Below are 25,976 nucleotides of genomic sequence, written 5' to 3' on the forward strand. Positions count from 1 at the left end.
AACCTAGGGGGCAATGCAGTGGACTTCATAAAATGCTCCAAAGTACATAGCTCCCTTACCTTGTGGGCTGAGCCCCCCAAAACCCACTACCCCCAACTCTACACCACTACCATAGCCCTTATGTGAAGGGGGGCACCTAGATCTGAGTACAGAGGGCTTCTGGTGGGTTGTGGAGGGCTCCCTGTTTCCTCCACAAATGTAACAGGTAGGGGGGTATGGGCCTGGGTCCACCTATCTGAAGTGCACTGCACCCACTAAAACTGCCCTAGGGACCTGAATGTGCTGTCACGGACCTGAGTGTGACATCTGAGTCTGGCATAGAGGGTGGCAATCAATATTCTTAATGATGTTTTTTGAGGATGGGAAAGGGTTAGTGACCACTGGGGGAGTAAGGGGAGGCTTAAGAATAATATAATCCAAGCCAAGAATGGTAGCGATAAATAACACTTATTTTCTCTTACCTACAAAAAGCAGTGTAAATATGAGAGTGAGCTGATACACTGCATGACCCAAAATGTTCTTCATCATTGTACTTGAAATAAGAGGCTTGTTTCGTCCATAAGGTTTCCGCAGCAGTAGGGACTCAGTTGGAGGTTCAGTAGCCAGAGCAAGAGAGGCAAAGGTATCCATAATAAGATTGACCCATAACATCTGGACAGCTTTCAGTGGGGAGTCCTTAAAAAAAAATAACAAAAACAAGAAACAAAAAAAGAGAAAAGTTTGTTTGTATCCAATGTAAAGCAGTGTTTCCCCAACCGAGTTCTGGAGGAACACCTAACCAATCTGGTTTTTAGGGCATTCTTATGAAAATTCATGAGCTACATATGCATACACTGGGTCTCCATCTTGTGCAAATCTATTTTATCTATATTATCTAAGGTTGCCTCCCCCATCCCATAGACTTGTTAGGTATGTTTCCAGGATTGTATTGGAAGTGGCAAAAGAGCGAGTAGAACAATATACAGGTACACAGAAAGTCAAATACGTTAGCGTTTAACTTTAAAAAAGGAGACTATGATAAAATGAGAAGAACGGTAAAAAAAAAACTTAGGGGGGCAACTGAGAGAGTAAAAACTGTACAACAGGCGTGGACGCTGTTCAAAAATACCATCCTGGAGGCCCAGGCTATACATATTCCGCATATTAGAAAAGAAAGACGGAAGTCCAAAAGACACCCGGCCTGGTTGAAAAGTGAGGTGAAGGAAGCTATTAGGGCTAAAAGAAACGCCTTCAGAAAATGGAAGAAGGAACCGTCTGAAAATAACAAGAAACAGCATAAGGAGTGTCAAAGCAAATGCAAGGCGCAGATTAAGAAGTCCAAGAGGGAGTATGAAAAAAAGATAGCATTAGAGGCAAAAAAACATAGTAAAAAATTTTTTCGGTATATTAAAAGCAGGAAGCCGGCAAAAGAATCGGTTGGGCCGCTGGATGACCGAGGGGTAAAAGGGGCGATCAAGGAAGACAAAGACGTAGCGGAGAGACTGAATGAATTCTTTGCTTCAGTCTTCACCGAGGAAGATTTGGGTGGGATACCGGTGTCGGAAATGGTATTTCAAGCGGACGAGTCGGAGAAACTTACTGACTTCACGGTAAACCTGGAGGACGTAATGGGGCAGTTCTATTCATCCTAGAGTACTGATAGAACTGAAAAACGAGCTTGCGGAGCTACTGCTAGTGATATGCAACTTATCCTTAAAATCAAGCGTGGTACCGGAAGATTGGAGGGTGGCCAATGTAACGCCCATTTTTAAAAAAAGGCTCCAGGGGAGATCCGGGAAATTATAGACCGGTGAGTCTGACGTCGGTGCCTGGGAAAATGGTAGAGGCTATTATTAAAAACAAAATTACAGAGCACATCCGAGGACATGGATTACTGAGACCAAGTCAGCATGGCTTTTGTGTGGGGAAATCTTGCCTGACCAATTTACTTCAATTCTTTGAAGGAGTGAACAAACATGTGGACAAAGGGGAGTCGGTTGATATTGTGTATCTGGATTTTCAAAAGGCGTTTGACAAGGTACCTCATGAAAGGCTACAGAGGAAATTGGAGGGTCATGGGATAGGAGGAAATGTCCTATTGTGGATTAAAAACTGGTTGAAGGATAGGAAACAGAGAGTGGGGTTAAATGGGCAGTATTCACAATGGAGAAGGGTAGTTAGTGGGGTTCCTCAGGGGTCCGTGCTAGGACCGCTGCTTTTTAATATATTTATAAATGATTTAGAGATGGGAGTAACTAGCGAGGTAATTAAATTTGCTGATGACACAAAGTTATTCAAAGTCATTAAATCGCGACAGGATTGTGAAAAATTACAAGAGGACCTTACGAGACTGGGAGACTGGGCGGCTAAATGGCAGATGATGTTTAATGTGAGCAAGTGCAAGGTGATGCATGTGGGAAAAAAGAACCCGAATTATAGCTACGTCATGCAAGGTTCCACGTTAGGAGTTACGGACCAAGAAAGGGATCTGGGTGTCGTCGTCGATAACACACTGAAACCTTCTGCTCAGTGTGCTGCTGCGGCTAAGAAAGCGAATAGAATGTTGGGTATTATTAGGAAAGGTATGGAAAACAGGTGTGAGGATGTTATAATGCCGTTGTATTGCTCCATGGTGCGACCGCACCTTGAGTATTGTGTTCAATTCTGGTCACCGCATCTCAAGAAAGATATAGTAGAATTGGAAAAGGTGCAGCGAAGGGCGACTAAAATGATAGCGGGGATGGGACGACTTCCCTATGAAGAAAGACTAAGGAGGCTAGGGCTATACAGCTTGGAGAAGAGACGGCTGAGGGGAGACATGATAGAGGTATATAAAATAATGAGTGGAGTGGAACAGGTGGATGTGAAGCTTCTGTTCACGCTTTCCAAAAATACTAGGACTAGGGGGCATGCGATGAAACTACAGTGTAGTAAATTTAAAACAAATCGGAGAAAATGTTTCTTCACCCAACGTGTAATTAAACTCTGGAATTCGTTGCCGGAGAAAGTGGTGAAGGCGGTTAGCTTAGCAGAGTTTAAAAAGGGGTTGGACGGTTTCCTAAAGGACAAGTCCATAAACCGCTACTAAATGGACTTGGAAAAATCCAAAATTCCAGGAATAACATGTATAGAATGTTTGTACGTTTGGGAAGCTTGCCAGGTGCCCTTGGCCTGGATTGGCCGCTGTCGTGGACAGGATGCTGGGCTCGATGGACCCTTGGTCTTTTCCCAGTATGGCATTACTTATGTACTTATGTACTTATGTACAGGTACAAATGGTCAAGAAAAACAACACAACCGGGCCTCCAAGACTGAGACAACAGGAGTCCTTTATTTCTGCAAGACCCAACACGGGCTGAGTTTAGGTGTGAAAAACACCTGCCTCAGAGATCCAAGTCGTATGTCAAAAATGTGAGAGAAGAACCGCATTTTGGCGTTTTTCTAACCAACAGCATTCTGGCACAACTTTGGCAATCACTTTAACTTAAGGAGTCTTATATGTGTTTATGAACCTGTTTTTACATTGTTCTTCTCTCATGTTTTTTACCTACGACTTGGACCCACCCCTGAGGCAGGCATTTTTCACGCCGAAACACAGCCCGTGTCGGGTCTTGCATAAATACTGTTGTCTCAGTCGTGGAGGCTCAGTTGTGCTGGTTTTCTTCATCAGGATTGTATTGGGGAAAGTCTTTTGTAAAGAACAGCTTTGGTACTGGCTTACTCATACTATAATAATACTTCTTTATCTGGTGGCATTTCTTTTTTTTACAATTTAGAACACTATGATATGGTAAAGAGGTACAAATATAACACCTGCCATTACAAGTAAGGCTATGACAACTAGCTATTCACTAAGAACTGTTATTGCTACTGAGGTTTACGAAAAGTAACACACTCCAGGGAGTAGTTATATCATGTTATTTGCCCCTTAACATGTGTTAAAGAGCTCTAATATCAGTTGCAGTGCTACAATGTAGCAATAGTTAAGTCACCACAAGGTAAACAATAATGGGAAAATAACCCTAGCAAAAGATTCTCATAGTGCAAATGGCCTTGACCATATAGAAACTTGACCCCTGGGGGGTCACAGGCACCATTTTGAACCTAGCACTGACAGGGGATCACTCCTGTCCGACCCCATTAGAGACCAGGGAACACTGAAGGGAGGCCCGGGGGGGGGGGGGGGGGGAGCTATGGGAAATTAGTAGAGTCTCTCTATGATGAAGGTGGCCTTCCAGTTGGGGAGTTGTGATAGGAGGTGTATTTCTGAGTAGGGGGAGATTGTGATAAGAGTGGGCACCACTGGTTAGTGAGATGTTTGTGATTAGGGGGGGTTACACCTTATAGCACTGCTTCTCAAACCAGTCCTCAGGGCACACTCAGCCAGTCAGATTTTTAAGATATCCAAAATAAATATACACGAGATAGATCTGCATACACAGCCTCCTTGGAATGCAAATGTATTTCATACATATTCATTGTTTATATCCTGAAAAACCCAACCCAGGGTGTGCCCTGAGGCCTGGGTTGAGAGCCTCTGCCTTACAGAATAATGCCTATATGCAGTTACACACATAAGTACTGTTTAACCCTTTCCCCCTCCATTATAGTGCTTAACTTCCATTTGAATGCCAAAAGTTTCACACCAAAATGGTGCCTAATTTGTAGTGAACTATACAGAAATAGAGGGTATGTGGACTAGATATCCACCTAGGGTGGCACAATTTGGTAGGCAGCATTGACATGGCAGTCACGTGTCTACAGAAGACTTGTCACAGCTGGCATGAGGCCCTGAGCATCGGGCTGCGGCTTTGTGGCCCCATTCTCCCAGAGTGATAGAATAATGTTGCTTGTGTTACTCACAAGCAGAATTATTCATATACCACAACAGGAAGCAATTTGTGGTACTCAGATACTAAAGGTTGATGACTCCTTCGGTAACTTAAAGTGTGGTAAAAGCCTGACTATTACCGCACCTTGATACCTAAGCCTTTCCATGTTACAATTAAGAGTAGGATATACTATTAGTATAACCCCTTAAATATACCTAAAATCAATGTGTTCAGGAATGCAGTAGAGATGTACAAAATATGTTTACACAAAAACTATCAATTGCATAGTAAATTCAATATAATAGTAGAGAGGTGTGGTAGCCATGCTAGTCCACTCTTAAAGGTTATCAATAGAGATCAAACAAAATAAAACATGGAAAAGAAAATAAGATGATACCTTTTTTTATTGGACATAACTTAATACATTTCTTAATTAGCTTTCGAAGGTTGCCCTTCTTCGTCAGATCTGACGAAGAAGGGCAACCTTCGAAAGCTAATCAAGAAATATAATAGTATAAATAGCATATTCCATTCTGATAGTCTTTCTAATCACAAACAGAATGTTAATATTATATTTTTCTGTAACAGCAGGAGAACTGTCAATTTGAACTAGATTTATGCTTACGTAACATTAGCATTAAATATTTACAGCCATCCAATTCTGATGTAGCATAGTTCATTAGAGCAGTAATTAAATTCGGAATCATTACCTTAATTTGATATACTTAATTTGCTCTACTATTTGTCTGCTCTTTTCCAAGAAAATCACTACTTTTATAAACTGAAGTCAAAATGAAGGTTGCTTGTGTAATTTGGTGCCCCATGCTGCAAAGTACTATGACATTTCTTTGGGTACCTCTGAGCAAATCTGTAGGCAAGTAAGTCCTATAGTTAAGAACATAGGAATATAAGAAGTACCATGCTGGATCAGATGAATGGTTAATTGGGGCCAGCATGCAAGGAAGAGTGATTCAGAATACTTGGAAGAATGTGAGAGATTCCCTGTTGCTCGTCCTGGAAGCGTAAAATATCAATCTCCATGTACTTCCATTAATGGTTAAACATAGAGGAGGGCAGCCAGAAAAATGTTGAATTTTATTATTTCCCACATTACTTGCGGAAGTGTTCATTTCGATCATTTTCAATTGGCCATTTTTTCATCATGGGAGCAAAGTCATTAATGTGTATTCTTTTGAAAGAACGAGCCCGTTTGGAAAAAAGTCACATTCTTTCCAAAACAGTGTGCACTCTTTTCCAGATAGCAGGCACACGCACATGATATAACCAGCTATCCGCTGATCTTCAGTGTATTGCCGTCTGAGGGGTCCTTTTACTAAGGTGCGCCGAAAAATGGCCTGCGCTTGTGTAGACACATGTATTGGACACACGCAGGTCCATTTTTCAGTGCACCTGCAGAAAAGGCCCTTTTTTTAAAACCAAAAATAGATGTGCAGCAAAATGAAAACTGGTGCGCATTCATTTTGGGCCTGAGACCTTACTGCCACCCATTGACTTAGTGGAAAAGGTCTCACGCATTAACTGGGCAGTAATCGTCAGCGTGCATACAATGTCGATTACCACCCGGTTAGCGCCGCGCACCGGAAACTTTTCCGGCACATGTAGTGGACGCGTGTAAAAAATGAAATTACTGCCCAGGCCACGCAGTAGCTGGGCAGTAATTCAAAACCGACACGCATAGGACGTGCATACGCAGCTTAGTAAAATGGCCTCTAAGTTTGGTCACCAAATCTGGCCATGTCAATAGCAAGTCTATCTTTGGCCATTATGAACTTAGCCATCCAGAACTGAATATCAACTTGGCCGGCTATGTTCTTAGCAGCCAAAAAGAAACCAAATACTCAACGCCGGTCACGTTCTGAATATCATGCCCAAGTACAATATCTCTGTTCAATATTTTCCTTCCTGGAGTCATAGGGATAGATATTCAAAGGGATTTAAGTGGGTAGAACTGCTGATATTCCATCTGACCACTGCAGCATTCTTTGGTTAGTGCTAGGGCAGTTAGGGCCAGATTCTGAAAATGGCATTTAAAATCTAGGCGTGCCCAATTAATGCATCTAGTACTATTCTATATAACATGCCTAAAAGTAGGCTTGTTGTACAGAATAGCGCATTTAGGTGTGGGCATTCACACTACTGAAACCCTGGTGTAAATACCAGCACCTAAACGTAGACGTGTTCCCCCAAATTCTATAACCCCTCAGAGAAAAATTACACTGGCTCCCACTAAAAGATCGAATTACATTCAAAATCTGTACCCTGGTTCATACGATTGTTCATGGCGACACCCCGTTATATATTTCAGACCTCACAGATTTACCAGCAAGGAATACAAAAAGTTCAACACACACATTCTTGAACCTCCATTACCCCAATTGTAAAGGACTCAAATATAAATCAATATATGCGTCTAGTTTCTCCTTCATCTGCACGCAACTTTGGAACGCACTACCGAATGCCATAAAAACAACGCACGACATGGAAACCTTCCGGAAATTACTAAAGTCTAACCTGTTCAAAGTAACTTATCAAAAGGATCCTCCATAAAGCCCTGACATCAAATCTTTACCAGAATAAGTTTACACTGAACTATTTTTATTTGGTTACTTTAAGTATACTGCCATTATTGGCAGTATACTTAAAGTGGAGTGGAGTGGAGGAGTGGTTAGGGTGGTGGACTTTGGTCCTGAGGACCTGAGTTCAATTCCCACTTCAGGCACCACCCTAACCACTAGGCCACTCCTCCACTCCATTCAAAGCCAGTAAGTAAACATGGAATAACACTGAATGTCTGGTTGCTGTGAGTTGAGTATTGCTTTGGTTAGTTCCTAAATTTTAGTCTGCTGGACACCAGATGCACTGCTGGGAGGCTCCTTCCAGTTTGCCAGAAAGCAAGAAAACCCTGCAGCTCTGCAGTTTCCTGATTCTGTTCTCATTAGATATCTGTGTTGTCAGAGGTTTGTTGGCTAGTCATCCGGATGTGGTGCATTTCCTCAGAGGGGTTAATCTTCTTCATCCTCCCTCTCAATGTTCGTTTCCTCCGTGGGATCTGAATTTGGTGCTTTCGGTTCTTACTAAGCCTCCGCCGTCCTGTACTTTAAAGGATTTAACTCTGAAGACAGTGTTTTTGGTGGCCGTTCCGTCGGCTAGGCGAGTTTCGGAGTTGCAGGCGTTGTTGTGTAGATCTCCTTTTTTGGAGTTCTGTCCTGATCGCGTAGTTTTGCACCCAGTTCCATCTTTTCTTCCCAAGTTGGTGTCTCGGTTTCATGTTTCTCAGCCGGTTGTATTGCCTGTGTTAGGTTCTTTCTCCGGTTCGCAGGAGCAGTGGAGTTTGAAGTGTTTGGATGTCAAACGTGTGTTGAAGCACTATATCAAATCTACGGCTGACATTCTGCGATCTGATCGGTTGTTTCTTCTGATTGGAGGTGCACGTAAGGGGCTCATGGCCTCTAAACCCACTATTTCTCGTTGTCTCAAGGAAATGATTGCTTCAGCCTATCTGCTTTCTGGGAAAACTGTTCCAGACCATGTTAAGGCTCATTCTACGAGAGGTCAGGCAGCTTCTTGGGCAGAGCGTTGTCTGGTTCCTCCAGAGGGCATTTGTAGGGCGGTGACCTGGTCGTCCTTGCATTCCTTTTCTAAGCACTACCGTTTAGACATTCTTAGTCATCGACAGGTTGCTTTCAGAGCGTGCGTGTTGTCGGCGGGGCTACTAGGCTCCCTCCCATAATTGCACTACTTTGTTACTTCCCATCAGTCACATTACCTGTCTTATCTAGATTGTAAGCTCTTTGAGCAGGGACTGTCTTTTGTGTATGGTGTACAGCGCTGCGTATGCCTTGCAGCACTATAGAAATGATAAGTAGATAGATAGATAGATTATGGCTTTCCCTCTATCCTTATTTAGACTGTCTCCCTCACCACCTTGTTTTTTGTAAGCCTCTGGGTGTTGCCACTGTGGGTAGACTTCAGTCCCTCTCTCTTCAGGAGCTTTACCGAAGGTCTCCCCTCCCCCCCCCAAAAAAAAATGTTTCTGGTTCTTTTTTCTTTCTAGACTGCAGTATTTACATAAGAACATAAGAGTAGCCATACTAGGTCAGACGAATGGTCCATCTAACCCACTATCCTGTTTCCAACAGTGGCCAGCCAGGTCACAAGTACCTTGCACAAACCAAATTAGAAGCAACATTCCATGCTACCAATCCCAGGGCAAGCAGTTACTTCCCCATGTTTGTCTCAATAGCAGACTATGGAGTTTTTCTCCAGGAACTTGTCCAAACCTTTTTTAAACTGAGATATGCTAACCGCTGTTACCACATCCTCCGGCAGCGAGTTCCAGAACTTAACTATTCATTGAGTGAAAAAATATTTCCTCCTATTTGTTTCAAAAGTATTTCCATGTAACTTCCTTGAGTGTCCCATAGTCTTTATACTTTTGGAACGAGTAAAAAAATCAATTTACTTCTACTCATTCTACACCACTCAGGATTTTGTAGACCTCAATCATATTTCCCCTCATCCGTCTCTTTTCCAAGATGAAGAGCCCTAACTTCTTTAACCTTTCCTCATATGAGAGGAGTTCAATTCCCTTTATCATTTTGGTCACTCCTCTTTGAATCATTTCTAATTCCGCTATATTTTTTTTTTGAGATACGGTGACCAGAACTGAACAAAATGCTCAAGGTGAGGTCGCACCATGGAACGATACAGAAGCATTATAGTATTTTCAGTCTTATTCACCATCCCTATCCTAATAATTCCTAGCATCCTGTTTCCCCATGTGATCAATGTATTCCCAATCACACATGGAATAGATGAAGAGTGCTTAGAATTGCTTCAGAAGAATATAAAACCTGCTGCTTATGCAGTTTAATTGCTAATATATGTCTGTAACCACTAGGAGGAGCTGTTTCATCACATAAACTAAGCAGGACACATCTGCCAGGGTCAATTCCTGCTTTGGATGTAATAAGTTAAACTATAATTCAGGCCTTTAGCAGCAACTAGAAGATTATTCAAAAACATACTAAGTTATGGTTTGGCTTTCATTCCCTACTGCATATCACTACCTGACAGTCAATTCTAGAAATGCTTCTCTTAAATTACTGCTAGGAATGATGGTAAAACAGCAAGTGGCTCATGTACCTGGAAATGTTTTTAACTATTCCAGAATCCTTAGCATACAGCTCACATATCAAGTGTTAGGAATCAGCCCTATACATTTGGTAAACTTTGGGAGTGTAATGAGCCTGTTAATATCATTGGGAACAACAAGAGATCACTTTGCTCATCTTGCAACACCAAACATTTGAGGTAAACAAAAGACTACTTTAATATTCACTCCTGTAAGATAGTTTGGATGGATTGTCAAAAGGTTTCATCTGGCTAACTTTGGCAGTTAGCAAAAACTTTGGTTTATTTATTGGGATTTATTCACCACCTTTATGAAGAGATTCACCCAAAGTGGTGTACAGCGAGTATAGTTTAACATAAAACGTACAATTTTGTTAACAGCATAACAATAGTAAAATGACCAAATTAAGTATAAATACAGTCAGTGAGGTAAACTATTATCAGAAGTATACACATTTAATAGTACTGCAGAACTAGGGTTACCATTCATCCGGATTTCCCCGGACATGTCCTCTTTTTGAGGGTTTTGCCCGCACGCACGTTTGTCAGGATTTGTGGACAAACGTGCGTGCGGGAGGGCGTACGTGCGTTTGCACGATCCATCGGCGCCGTGGCTCTCCCCTCCCCTTCCTTACCATCTTCCCTGGTGGTCTAGTGACATCTTCGGGGCAGGAAAGAGCCCCCTCTTTCCTGCTCGGAGCGCTGCCTTGCCCATCCTCCTTCTCGGTCTCGGCTGGGGATTCAAAATGGCCGCCGAGAGTTGAAGTCTTGCGAGGCCACTTCAACTCTCGGCGGCCATTTTGAATCCCCAGCTGAGACCGAGAAGGATGTAGGCAAGGGCAGGCAGGGCTCCGGGCAGGAAAGAGGGGGTTCTTTCCTGCCCCGAAGACGTCACTAGACCACCAGGGAAGATGGTAAGGAAGGGGAGGGGAGCATGTGATGGGGGAGGGGACTATGTGATGGGGCGCGGGAAAGGGGACAATGTGATTGGGGAGGGGAAAGGGGGTGGAATGAGGATCTGAAAGGGGCGTGTCAGTGGGCGTGGTAGGGGCGTGGTGTGGCGGGCGTGGCATGTGTCCTCTTTTTCAGAGGACACAAAATGGTAACCCTATGCAGAACAGTCATATAACAGAAATAAGGTTACTCTCAGTACAATACAGACAATATCATAATACAGTGGTTTCCAAACCTGATCCCAGAGTCATCCCAGCCATTCGGGTTTTCAGTATATACAGTGGAGGCAGTGCATCTCTCTCATGAATATTCATGAGAAAACCTGACTGGCTGTGGTGCCTCCAAGACCAGGTTTGGGAACCACTGCCATAACAGATATCATGGAGAACATTCAGATATAAAGATACAATACAATGTTAGCATGATATCAATTAAACTCCTAATAGGCATGTTTTAGAACATTCAAATAACAGAGATATGATGCTAACGGAGTGGAGGAGGAGCCTAATGGTTAGTGCAGCAGCCTGAGAACCAGGGGAACTTGGTTCAATTCCCACTGCAGCTCCTTGTGACTCTGGGCAAGTCATTCAACTCTCCATTACTCCAGATACAAAAAAAAAAAAGTACCTGTCAGGGGCAGCCCAAGGCAATCTGCAGCCTGAGGCAGGGATGAGATGACACCACCCTTCCTGGCATCGCACCCCCCAAATCCAACATCCTTCCACACTCTGCCAACTATCTCCTCAGCCATGGTCTGGCATCCCCCCTCTCTCTTTCCTTCCTCAACCCCCCTCCCGAAGCCTACATTTTTTGTTGTTGTTTTTTTTTTAAGTCAGCGGCAGTAGCGATCCCCATACGCTGCCCTGCCGCCAGCATCAGCATCTTTTCTATACTGCAGCCCGCCTCTGAGGAAACAGGAAATTGCAGGTACAGAGGAAACATCGGTGCCGCCAGCAGGGCAGCATATGGGGATCGCTGCTGCCACCAACTTTTGAAAAACAAAACAAGAAGGTAGGCTGGGGAGGGGAGTTGAGGAAGGAATGGGAGAAAGATGCTACTTCATAAAGAGTGCTGCCTTAGGCCCCTGCCTAAGTTGGGCTAATCGTAGGGCCACCACTGGTATCTGTATATAATATGTGAACCACATTGATTTTAACCACAGAAAGGCAGTATATCAAATCTCATCCCCTTTCCCTTTCCTACAGCACAGCTTACTATGTAGCTGAGGGGCTAAGTGCAGATATATAGAAGGGGACAAGATGGGTAGCAGAGAGTCAATTGGGATAAATAGATGGGTTTCTAAACTCAAGGCAAATTCTATGTTCGTCAAACAAGATATACGGAATTGATCTGTTACAGGGTGTGCAGCAAGCTTCTTGAGGTGCACAGTGAGTGGATAGTCAGTCACCACATATATTAAAGGTTTGGGAGAAGAGCCTTGCTTTCTGAGTAGAGGTGGAGTCTCACGTTAGACAAAGTCCCTTTGGAAGTAAGTTCCAGTTTGTGGGGGTTATTCCTGAGAAGGCTTATTGGCAGGTATCACATTGCAGAATTTCTTTGGACAAAGGTACAAACAATGATTCTCCTTGAGATGACCTTAGAGGTCTCAAAGGTGTGTAGATGGTTATCTTATTCTGTGGTCCATTTTGTCTGAGGACCTTAAAAATCAAACATAGAGTTTTAAATTTACCCCTATAAGGTACTGGCAACCAATGTAGTTTTTGCAGGAAGGATGTGATGTGGTCGTGTCGCTTGTAGCTTTCTATCAGCCATGCTGAAGCATTCTGAATTTGTACAATCCAGTGCAAACTGTTTTTGGCTTGACCAGTGTTCAGGGCATTACAGTAGTCCAGTCATATCATGGCATGGACCACTGTGCTCAGAATCACCTTTTCAATATATGGAGAGAGATTTTGTAGCTGCCACAGGTGGTGAGACAATTTTTAAAGGTTGTTTGAATTTGTGGGATCAGAGTGAATGATAAGTCCAGCAGGGGGTGTAGAGCAGTAGCCTACTGGCTAGTGCAGTGAGCTGAGCTCATGGGGAACTGGGCTCAGTTCCCACTACAGCTCCTTGTGACCCCGAGTAAGTCACTTAACCCCCCATTGCTCTAGATACAAAAACCACTCTAGATTGTGAGCCCACTAGGGACAGAGAAAGTACCTGCATATAGGGCTAGATTTAATAACGGTGCTCAAAAATCAGCACTGAACATTATCCTATAAACGAAATCCTAAGATAGGCACCATAGCGCCAGAATCTGTACCCAACTTTGGGCGCAAGCATTTACACCAACTGAAATCAGGTGTAAATTCCAGCATGCAAGTTGGGCATTCTGTAACACTGCACGCACTTTAGGGGAATGCCCCGGACCCACCCATATCCCTCCCATCATTACACCACCCCCTTTTCAAATTCACGTGGAAACGCTTCAGTACTATTCTGTAACAAAGCACATAAATGTAGTTCTGCACCAATCTGCTATTTTTGGGCCATCTTGGCGCCTTGCTTTCATTATAACCCTTTTTGGCACGGAAATAGCACGTAATACTAGGGACCATATATAAAATTCCCTAGATAATGTGTACAGTGCTGCATACATCTAGTAGCGCTATAGAAATGATACGTAGTAGCAGTATCCCATGATTCATGAGTGATGTGTCCAGCAGTATCCCAAGATTCCAGACCTGTGATTTTAGGGGGAGTTCATACTTCCCAAAAGGTCTTTTGAAGTCAGGTATTTGTCCACTTCTGTAAGGTATCCAATGAATCTTTGTTTTGCTTGGGTTCAGGCAGAGTTTGTTGCTTTCTTGCCTATTACTAAATTTGCAGTTAGGCAGGCAGTTTACTCAAAGCTGTGGGTAGATCTGGTTCCATGGCTATGAGCAGTTGCACATCATCAGCATAGGTACAGGATTTTGTGCCCATCTACTGAAACAGCTCAGCCAGATGCTTGCGCTAGATGTTAAATATAATAGGAGACAGAATACATACTTATGGCACCCGGCAGTTCGATGGCCAAGGTGATGATGTACTGTTGCTGAAAAGAGCTGATTGTTGTCTGCCTGACAAATGGGATTTGTGAATATTGTGCCACTGATGCCTGTTTTTGCCAGCCTTGTAAGACGTTATTATGATATTTTGATCCTGACCAACTGACTGATTAAAATTAAACTACCCAAATTCATAGCACAGGTAAAATTAGAGTCATTATCAAGGTGGGCTCGTGATGTAGCGAATTAGCACCGGTTTCCAGTGCTAGCAAGCTGTGACATGGGCAACCTATCTCAAATGTACTGAATTTAATCAAATTATGACCAGCTGAAAGACAAGGAAGCACAACCAGATAAGAGGGTAGAGTCTGGTGCCACATTAAGATGGACACCTGAAACCAATTCTCCTGCACCACCACTGCTAGATATAGCTCTGCCTGGGAAGTGGAGCTCAATGTTAATTATCCCAATGCTGAGTGAAAGATCCTCACATGTCATGGATTGGAGGAGTGGCCTAGTGGTTAAGGTGGTTGACTTTAATCCTGAGGAACTGAGTTCGATTCCCACTTCAGGCACAGGCAGCTCCTTGTGACTCTGGGCAAGTCACTTAACCCTCCATTGCCCGATGTAAGCCGCATTGAGCCTGCCATGAGTGGGAAAGCGTGGGGTACAAATGTAACAAAAAATAAATAAATAAATAAAATTGGCGGTGGTATGTCCAAAGCAAGATCTTCTGACACTGGGCAACATGATGCCACTGAAAGAGCTGCATGACATCCTGGGTCAGGGGCATTCCAAATATTTAGGTGGAATATAATAGAATACCAGGGTTATGCACCAGGTTTTAGCAGGCACAAGTCCTCATGCTCCAGTTGGATGCAGGAGTCTTCTCTAAGAGCTATTCTACAAAGGGGGCTCAGCCCAGTGTGCCCTTTATAGAATAGTACTTAGCATGGGTTTTTTCTGGCACCCAAATTTGAGTTATCTGCCAGCAGTGAGGTTTTTTTGGATGCCCAGACTGCCCAGAATACAGCCGCCAGACTCATATATGGAAAAACTAAATATCAAAGCGCAAAACCCTTAAGAGAGAAACTTCACTGGCTCCCACTTAAGGAACGCATTGCATTCAAGATCTGCACGATTGTACACAAAATCATTCACACAGACGCCCCAACCTACATGCTAAACCTCGTGGACCTACCTCCCAGAAACGCCACAAGATCATCTCGTAAATTTCTCAACCTGCACTTCCCCAGCTGTAAAGGACTAAAATACAAGCTGATGCACGCCACCACCTTCTCTTACATGAGCATGCAGTTATGGAATGCATTACCCACAGACCTGAAAACAATCGACGAAACAACTATCTTCCGCAAATCTCTGAAGACATATTTCTTCAACAAGGCCTACAATGAGAACCTACAGCCCCACTAATCCAATTCACCAACCCATTCAGTTATGAAAGCCCACCTTCTATAAATACCCTTATAAATCCCGCCCTTCTTCTTTCTTCCCCTAATTAACCTGTACACAATACTAACTATACCTAATATACTGGAACAACTATGTTAACAATACTATGTAAGCCACATTGAGCCTGCAAATAGGTGGGAAAATGTGGGATACAAATGCAATAAAATAAAAATAAATAAATAAATGCAGCAGAGTAAAACACTGGATCAAAATTGCGGATACAATTGGAGATATATGCATAACCTCTGATGCAGCAGTAGCGAAACGGGGGCTCCCTGTCGGGTTGAGAAGCTGGTGGCACCGCTGTGAGCAGAACACTACAGCGACGTGATTAAGCTAAGTGATTTCTGATGGGCATACCGGATTTATACTTAAAGTTATAATACAAAAGCCAGAGATTGTATCAGAGAAATATTAATCGTTGATCTAAACAACTTTAGACACCCACGACTGTTATCTGTGACTGATTAGTTCTTAGAGAGAAGCAACTTGAGTGTTAGTGGTTAAGAAGATTTGATGGAGTTTTTTTAAAGCTTTATGATGGCGCGCTGAGCCTACGTCTTATAGCCTGCAGTGTTGGGCTGGCTGGGTGGCGATACTGAAGCTTTTTTTCTCCATCTTTATTAGCAATAGGGGAGATAAGGTTGATAACAGGGTGAGTGTTTAATCCTACATATATATAGCTAGTGTGAGGCTGTGTTTAGATTTTCAGTTATCATTTTGGCTTGAGTGGACAATTACCCAAATTTGAGCGCCATATATAGAATTTACCCTTAACGTCTGTTATACTGTGCAGAAAATTCAATAATATAAAAGAACCCTGACAATAAGTATAAACTCAAAAATAAAAAAATTACTCTCTATGTTCATACTGAAGATCAATGTCAGAGAGATACAAACATAATAAAAATCAATATTTCTATAGTTTGAGTCCTCAGTATTAGATTCAAACTGAGAGAATTCAATTTATGGTGCTGAAACTTAGATGGTGAAAAAATTCAGCGTTAAGCGCTATTCTACAAAGGGTGAATGCCTAATATAGAATTGCCTTTGGTGTGGATCCTGCGTCTAACTGTTAGGCACCAGACTTACAACTGCTAAAACCTTGTGTAAATGTCAATAGCCAAGTTAGGCAGCATTCTGTAATTCCAACTGCCCAAATACGCCCGTGGCCATGCCTCCTGTTGAGATACATGCCATGGCACCAGAGGTGTGCTGGTAAGTGTTTAACAACAGGCTCTTTCCCCGGTTCTCCTCTGCACCCTCCCCCACCCCGTCCACCTCTGCGACCCCCCCCCCCCCCCAAATTGCAGAGCTGGCTATAACCGGGGAGAGAGCCTGGGGGGGCAATGCATTACTCAAGGAAAAAAAAAATTAAATGATCCCAGGTTCCAATCTAATTCATGTTTAATATGGGATAAAATGCCATAAATAAGTAAATAAATATAAACTTTTAATATTGAGCACCTGATTCTCAAAGTGGACATATTCCAAACACTATAATGAAAATAAAATGATTTTTCTACCTTTGTTTTCTGCCTGCCCAGAAGAATTCGCTGGACAAAGGAGGTGACTCAGGTGAGGGACCGGACCCTGTAGGAGGGAGGGAGGAAGGAAGGAAGGAGATCTGGCTCATCCTCAGGAACAATCGGCTCGCAAGTCGGTAAAAAATTTAACAACCGGCTCTTGCGAGCCGGTGCGAGCTGGCTCCAGCACACCACTACATGGCACCATATCTTATAGAATAGTGCACATCCAGATGCACACACAAACTATGAGTGCCAATATACATCAATTCTTCGTGGTTAGCACTCAGTTATTGATGGTTCAGAGCTCCTTTTCCAATTTATTTGTGCATGCATCTCAGGAGCACACCCACAGCTGGGCTCACAACTTTGGGTGCCATTTATAGAATCCAGAGGGTTTATGTCTTTATGATTTTATGTTGAATTTTGTTATCCTCCAAGAGAAGGTTTGTCTTGGTTCCGCACAAGTATTCACCAGATAGACGGTGCTTTTGAATGCTAATTCGCAGCAAAAGTGTGAGATACGAGAAAGAATTGACAGCTTTTTCGGAGGCTGTGAATGTGTCTTTGATCATCTTCTCTGTTGTTGTTTTCAAGTCACAACAAAACAATGTTGAAATTTTATAATAGTCTTTCGAAAAAGTTACACCACCTGCTATGTCAGCTAAAGTAACTGCATCGTTGTGAAATCAGTCTAGTGCAGCCTAGTGACAAATGTGTTAAACTGTGGTAATTAGTATTCCAAATATGACACCTTCATATATACTACTACAAATGGTAATAGTAAATCTTCTAATGTATGTAGTGCCTTTTAGTAAAATACCATGCTGATGTATTTGAAATCATATTTGGATACAGACAAGCAACCCCCTTCAGGATGGACATGAAGGAAGGATTTGAAGTACAGATACACAGTGTGGGAGCTTCTAAGAATGGTGAACGGACAATGTAGCTGGACATAATGAAGCATTTGGAGAGAAAATGATTAGCACTTGTCATACATTCATTGGAAACACCAAAGCTACAAATGAGGTACAGGGGAATAAAGTTCCAGAAAACAACAAGGCAAACGATCTGCAAAATCCAACGTGGAAAACAAACTAGCAGATCAGTATAATGTCCAAAAGACTTTATTGAAGATGCCATACGTGAGACAAATGCCCCCAAAAGACTTTATTGAAGATACCATACGTGAGACAAATGTCCACATTTGTCTCACGTATGGTATCTTCAATAAAGTCTTTTGGACATTATACTGATCTGCTAGTTTGTTTTCCACTTAGGGGAATAAAGTGACATGCTTCTTGGAAACAAAGAGTGGCTGTGACCGGATCAAAACAGAAGCACAGGGAAAAAAAGTGGTGTTGACAAGGATATGGAATGAGTTTCAGGATAGGATCAAATTAAAGATAGAATGAGATAAACTGACGGTGCATGGGGGATCAGATTTCCAAGCTCAGCAGTTCCTAACCTTTACACCTTAGCAAGAAACACGAGGTGGCACCTCTTTGCTTGCACAATTTTTCATGCAGTCAATGCAAGACCTTCATTTGCCATGAACACTACCACAGAATTTTACCAAGTAGCCACACACATTACAGAATTAGCTTTTCCTTTCCCCATCTTACCTGTGTAATGCAAGCACCAGTGAAAGCAACAATCACAGCTACAACGTTAACCGTTAACTGGAACTGCAGGAACTTGGAAATGCTGTCGTAGACGTTACGGCCCCACATCACTGCCTTCACAATACTGCTGAAATTGTCATCGGTCAGTATGATGTCAGATGCTTCCTTTGCCACATCTGTCCCAGCAATGCCCTGAAAAGGTCATGGAGAGTACCAAACAGAGAAATACTGAATATAAGAAACTGACAACCACTACCAACAACAAGGAGAAAATCCCCTAAGACAAAATATAGAGACACTAAAGAAGTAGGGGAGGAGATGCTGACCAACCAAACACATAGGGCCCTTTTACTAAGCCACGTAGGTACCTACGCATGCCCAATGTGCGTCAATTTTGAGTTACCGCCCAGCTACCGTGCGGCCATTGCAGTAAGTTAATTTTTGACGTGTATCCGCTATGCGTGCCGGAAAATATTTTTATTTTCTGGCGTGCAGGCGGTAATCATCATTCTAAGCACATAGACCATTACCGACCGGTAACTGCATGAGACCTTACTGCTAGGTCAATGGCTAGCGGTAAGGTCTCAGACCCAAAATGGATATGCGGCAATTTTAATTTTGTCGTAGGTCCATTTTCGGCAAAAATTTTAAAAAGGCATTTTTTTTACAGGTGTGCTGAAAAAATAATTCTGTGCACATCCAAAATACGCGTCTACACTACCGCAGGCCATCTTTCAGCGTGCCTTTGTAAAAAGGCCCCACAGAGTCTCCAGAGGTTGATTGAAGTAGACTTTATTACAAGACCAGATACAGTGGACTTGACATGGACCGTGTTTTGGCAACAAAGGTGCTTGTCTTAGGAGTTAAATATCTATAACACATATATAAAATAAAGTATTACAGAATATATTGTTTTTTATAGACACAAAACAGTTTATGTTTTTAAGTTTAGGATATTTATGTCTTAATTACTACTACTTATCATTTCAATAGCGCTACTAGACGTATGCAGCGCTGTACACTTGAACATGAAGAGACAGTCCCTGCTCGACAGAGCTTACAATCTAATTAGGACAGGCAAACAGGGCAAACAAGAGATAAGGGAATATTAAAGTGAGGATGATAAAATATCTGTATCAATTTATTTATATTACTCATTTATATGTCTGCTATTTAGCCAAGTATATGCAGTTTTTTTGGATGCTTTGATATAATTTAGACACAGTTTTTAATATCTCAGACACAAGTAATTTGTTTATATCATGTCTTTATACACTTTTTAATATTTATATTCCATGTATAACTTTTTTATGGTTTCATATATTTATCAGCTTTGTATGTATTTATCCATCTATTGATTTGGTTTGGCACATATTTATTTATTCATCCATCAAGAGTTATAAATATAGGCACTCATAATTTTATAATGTATTTTGATTCACATTTTCCAATATGGTCTCTGGTTAGATGAGGGGTTTTATAAATAAAGTATAAAGAGTATTAGATATGGATCTCTATTTTCATTCTCTATTTTCCCCAAGACATTCACGATCTGCTAGGGTTTTGTCAATAAAGAGTTTTTGTAAATAAAGTTTTTCAGTATTTACGTTCCAACTCAAGCCTCATTTTGAAAGCATCTCTTTTGTAACCCTCTGTCTGGTTAGAGCCTCACCTTGGTTACCCGTTGGCACATTTCACTGCGGGATCCCGTTTAAATTCTTGACGAGTTTCAGACTCTTGTTTTTTTTCTCGCACTTCCTGACGCAGTGGCTGTGTACACCATGGCTTCGAAAGCTAATGGTAAGTCCTTTTATTTTCATTTTCTTGATCCTAATGGTGCAATGTGATATTGCAACTTGATGTTTTAACTTTTACATTTTAAATTATGGATGTGCACAGTCCTACAAATATTGCAATTACTTTGGTGATCCATCTAATAGTACGTTATATGTATTGGTCTTGTGCTCCTGAGTAATAAAGGGCCAGATATGTTTCTTGTATGATATTGGGTTAATTATGGTACACGGATTGATTTTGATTCTCCATTTATAGTTTTTATGCTTGGATAAGATCTGATATGGTTCTGATATAGTTTTTGTTGTAGTCTGCTTTTAGTGCACTTTTAAATAGCCTCTTTAGATACATTTTGTTAAAGCTTTGTTTGTGGTGCTCTTGAAATATTTCTTATACAAATGGACTTTGGGGAGAATTCTAAATTTGGTGCCTTACAAAATGGTGATATAAAACCAAACGGTTAGCGTGTATGCCTAAAGTTACATGTAGTTTATAGAATACGCTCATGTGTCATTCTTGCAACTAAACTTTAGGTACACCCATTTAGGCCACCTAAAACCAGGCCTAAATACCTGCACCTAACTTAGGATCAATCGGCTGTATTCTATAATAGTGCGAATAGATTTTTGAAATGCCAACAACCCGCCCAATCCAACGCAACCTTTTTGACCCTGTGCATTAGAATTTATATGTACCACATTATAGAATATGCCTAGAAAGTTGTGCATGTTAATTCTAATTAAAGCTAATTAGTGCTGCTAATTGGTTGTTAAGTACTGATTGGCTTGTTAATCAATTAAGTTGTGCACACAATTTGTCCATGCTTAAGGCGCCATATATTGAATTTGGGGGTTTCAGGACATCATACAGTATGATACCTTTTTTATTTCTCCAGCACATGTTGGTTTGATTTACTTTATGATGTTGTGTTCCATAGAATTTCAGAACAGGTTTACTCTATATTATTTTGCTATATTTTTATCTTTATTTTGGTTTGGTTTGTCTTGCACCTCTCAATCAGATGGTTTGTCTACTGTCCTATTTAGTAACCATGAGATAGTTGTTTATATGTATACACTTTCTTGGGTTTTCAACTCCTCCTCATTGTATCTTATTAGATATGTGGAGATCTAAATGTAATTTTATAATATGCATTTGTATACTTAAATATACCATAATTCTTTTCTGTAATACTTTATTTTGTATATGTGTTATAGATATTTCACTCCTGAGGCAGGGACCTTTGTTGCCAAAACACAATCCGAGTCGAGTTCACTGCATCTGGTCTTTTAATAAAGTGTACTACAATCAACCTCTGTAGACTCTGAGGCTCATTTTCAAATCACTTAGACTTACAAAGTTCCATAGGTTACTAAAGGGCTCATTTTCAAAAGAGAAAACATCTAAAATTGGCATAGAGCAGCATTTTGACCTTTTTCTTGCAAAAACGTCCAAATCAGTATTTTTGAAACCTATTATTCAGAGGTTTTTCTATGCTGTTCATCTGCAGTGTGCACAAATTTCAAGGGGGTGTGTTGTGGGCATGTTACGGGTGGGATTTGGGCTTTTCTAAGACTTGAACATTTTTCAGCCATAATGGAACAAAACAAAACCATCCAGGACTAAAACAAAGACATTATGCGCTAGAACTGTTTTTATAATGAATGAAGCACAAAAAGGTGCCTTAATGACCAGATGACCACTGGAGGGAATCATGGATGACCTCCCCTTACTCTCCTAGTGGTCACTGGTCTCCTTCCACCTCCAAAAAAATGTGATTTAAAACATTACTTACCAGCAGTGGTGTGCTGGAGCCGGATCGCACCAGCTCGCAAGAGCCGCTTGTTAAATTTTGACAGCTCTTGCGAGCCGGTTGTTGTTGGGGGCGAGCCGGCTCCATTGCGGGAGGTAAGCATGGCAGGAGGGCGCCATCACAGGCCATGCTTACCTCCCCTGCTGCTCTGAAGCAAGTTCAAAGATGTCCTTCGCTCCCACCCTCCCCTCCCGCTCCCCTCCGTCTTTTTTTAATTACCTCCGTCGAAGCGCGCGCCATTTAAAGCCCTGCTGCGTGCTGGCCGTCTCCAGGCTTCCCCTGCTTGATTCGGATGATGTTCGTGCCTTAGTCCTGCTTTCATTCTGACGTCATTTCCTTTTTTTCGTGAAGGCGGGACTAAGGCACGAACATCATCCGAATCAAGCAGGGGAAGCCTGGAGACGGCCAGCACGCAGCAGGGCTTTAAATGGTGCGCGCTTCGACGGAGGTAATTAAAAAAAAACGGAGTGGAGCAGGAGGGGAGGGTGGGCGCGAAGGACATCTTTAGACATGCTTTGGAGTGGCAGGGGAGGGAGGAGAATCGCTGGATGGGTAGAGGGGGGCAGGGGAGAGACCTGCTCGGCATGGGTGGGTAGAGGGGGGCAGGGGAGAGACTTGCTGAGCATGGATGCGTAGAGGGGGGCAGGGGAGAGGCTTGCTGGGCATGGGTGAGTAGAGGGGGGCAGGGGAGAGACTTGCTGAGCATGGGTGGGTAGAGGGGGTCAGGGGAGAGACTTGCTGGGCATGGGTGCATAGAGGGGGGGCAGGGGAGAGACCTGCTGGGCATGGGTGGGTAGAGGGGGGCAGGGGAGAGGCTTGCTGGGCATGGGTGAGTAGAGGGGGGCAGGGGAGAGACTTGCTGAGCATGGGTGGGTAGAGGGGGCAGGGGAGAGACTTGCTGGGCATGGGTGCATAGTGGGGGGCAGGGGAGAGACCTGCTGGGCATGGGTGGGTAGAGGGGGGCAGGGGAGAGACTTGCTGAGCATGGGTGGGTAGAGAGGGGCAGGGGAGAGACTTGCTGGGCATGGGTGGGTAGAGGGGGGCAGGGGAGAGACTTGCTGAGCATGGGTGCGTAGAGGGGGGCAGGGGAAAGACCTGCTGGGCATGGGTGGGTAGAGGGGGGCAGGGGAGAGACTTGCTGGGCATGGGTGCGTAGAGGGGGGCAGGGGAGAGACTTGCTGAGCATGGGTGGGTAGAGGGCGGCAGGGGAGAGACTTGCTGGGCATGGGTGCGTAGAGGGGGGCAGGGGAGAGACCTGCTGGGCATGGGTGGGTAGAGGGGGGCAGGGGAGAGAAGAGAATTGCTGGGTATGGATGGATAGAGAGGGGCAGGGGAGAGAGGAGAGTTTCAGGACATGGATGGAGGGGAGAGCAAGAGAAATTCTGGACATGGATGGAGGGAAGGGAAGGGAGAGAGAAGAAATGCTGGACATGGAGGAAAGATAGAGGAAGGAGATTAGATGAGGTAAAAGGAAGTGAGGAGAGAAACTGCACATGGATGGAGAAAATAGGCAGAAGTTGGATCCACTGTACAGTCAAGTCTGCAGAAGACCAGAAATGAAGAAGAAAGGAGGAAAGAAAAGAAATAAATGGAAAGGAAGCCCTGGAAACGGAGTCAAGGGAACAGATAGAAAGCAGCAGGATCAGATACTGGACCAGCATGATCAGAGAAACAAAGTCACCAGACAACAAAGGTAGAAAAAAAATAATTTTATTTTCATTATAGTGTTTGGAATATGTCCACTTTGAGAATCAGGTGCTGAACGTTAAAAGTTTATATTTATTTACTTATTTATGGCATTTTATCCCATATTAAACATAAATTAGGTTGGAACCTGGGATAATTTAAGGGGGGGGGGGGCTCAGAGGTGGATGGGGGGGGGGGGGCGCCGAGGTGGACTATGGAGAGAGCATGTTGTTAAAAATTTACCAGCATACCACTGCTTACCAGTCTCTATGCCAGTCAGCCTCAGATGTAATACTCAGGTCCATTAGAGCAGCATGCAGGTCCCTGGAGTAATCTAGTGGTGGGTGCAATACACTACAGACAGGTGGACCCTTGCCCATACCTCCTCCTACCTGTTAACACTTGTGGTGGAAATTGTGAGCCCTTCAAACCTCACCAGAAACCCAATGTACCCACATATAGGTGCCCCTTCACTAATAATGGCTACTGTAGTGGTATACAGTTGGGGGTAGTTGTTTGTGGGGGGGGGGGGGGGGGCTCAGCAGACAAGATAAGGGAACAATGGTGAGATGTGTACCTGGGAGTATTTATTTCAAGTCCACTGCAGTGGTCCCTAGGGTGCCTCATAGCTGCTCTGGGATGTCTGGGGGACCAATCTAGTAAAAATGCTGGCCCCTCCTTCAACTCAATGGCTTGATTCAGTGGCGTTCCTAGGGTGGCTGACACCCGGGGCAGATCGACGATGTGCCCCCCCCCCCCGGGTGCAGCATGACCCCCCCACCCCCGGCGAAACGACGGACACCTCCCCCCAGCGAAACGACACCCCCCCGGGTGCATTTTTACCTGCTGGGGGGGTGCCGCACGCCTGTCGGCTTCGCTCGTTCCCTGCTCCCTCTGCCCCGGAACAGGAAGTAACCCGTTCCAGGGCAGAGGGAGCAGGGAACGAGCATTGCCGACAGATACGCGGCACCCCCCCCCCCCAGTGGCATGCACCCGGGGCGGACCGCCCCCCACTGCCCCCCCCCCCTTGGTACACCACTGGCTTGATTTATTTATTTGTGGTTCATTTGTATCCCACATTTTCCCACACATGCAGGCACAATGTGGCTTACAGAAAAATTAGGAAAATTTACAATTTAGAAAACAGTGTAAAGTTGTCAAAGAATAAACAGGGGGAGCAGTTGCTAACAATGGAGAACTAAGTAGGGAGGGGGTCGTAATAAGAATATCAATCAGCTGAGTAATATTCTCATTACGACCCCCTCCCTACTTAATTAGAGGAGTACATTTTAGCAAAGAAGTAGGTTTACTAGGTTTTCATTTCGATGTTTTTTTCGACAATGGTCCAAAAAAAAAAAAAAAAAAATACAAAGCACAAAACCTTGTTCAAAATGGTATTTAAAAAAAGAAAAAAAAAAAAAGATAAATGTTTTTTCTTTTTTCAAAAATTATCTTCTTTCCTATTTAGATTTTGGACATTTTGTGCAGAACATCCAAAGTCGGACTTAGACGTCATATTGAAAATGCCCCTCTACGTAACTTTGGAAGTCTAAGTGCTTTGAAAATACGCCTCCGTGTGTGTTTGGTTGATCAGCATCTCCTCCCCTACTTCTTCAGTGTCTCTACATATAGGGGCCCTTTTACTAAGCCGCGTAAGCGTCTATGTGCTCCCAACATGCATCAAAATGGAGTTACCGCCAGGCTACCACATGTCTCTTGCGGTAATTTCATTTTTAGCACGCATATTGGACACGTGCCAACTGGCGTTTGAAGCATGTAGGTCATTACCGCCCGGTTACCGTGTGAGATTTTACCGCTTTTCATGTTGCTGAACATCCATTTTTGGCAAAAATTTTAAAAAGACATTTTTTATAGGTGCACTGAAAAATGATTCTGCGTGCGCCCAAAACATGCGTCTACACTACCACAGGCCATTTTTCAGTGCGTCTTTGTAAAAAGGGCTCAATAATGCTAAATGCCAAGCAGCCCACTGTATACCTATGGGCTGCATGACACTTAACACATACTAATTAATTAGTGCACACTAAATCTTAGTAAAAGAACCCTATAATGATCAGGGGAGGCTCCTACCCAGTTAAATGATGTTCAGCTGTCTATCTAAGGATATTCAACAGCACTTACCT

At 43.2% G+C, this 25,976-nt stretch overlaps 1 protein-coding gene across 5 annotated transcripts in view; it reads right to left on the reverse strand.

Annotated features, from left to right (window-relative positions):
- Window positions 1–25,976, reverse strand: part of ATP2B2 (ATPase plasma membrane Ca2+ transporting 2) — a 969,683-nt gene that overhangs the window by 45,460 nt on the left and 898,247 nt on the right. For all 5 annotated transcript variants that reach the window (XM_030205270.1, XM_030205268.1, XM_030205272.1 and 2 more), the window contains 2 exons: window positions 18,540–18,731; window positions 462–675 (listed from right to left, as the gene is read on the reverse strand). In XM_030205270.1, the coding sequence (XP_030061130.1) occupies window positions 462–675; window positions 18,540–18,731 (406 nt within the window). The remainder of the gene's footprint in view (window positions 1–461; window positions 676–18,539; window positions 18,732–25,976) is intronic.

This window comes from Microcaecilia unicolor, chromosome 6 (genome assembly GCF_901765095.1).
Source record: "Microcaecilia unicolor chromosome 6, aMicUni1.1, whole genome shotgun sequence".
Lineage (NCBI taxonomy): Eukaryota > Metazoa > Chordata > Amphibia > Gymnophiona > Siphonopidae > Microcaecilia > Microcaecilia unicolor.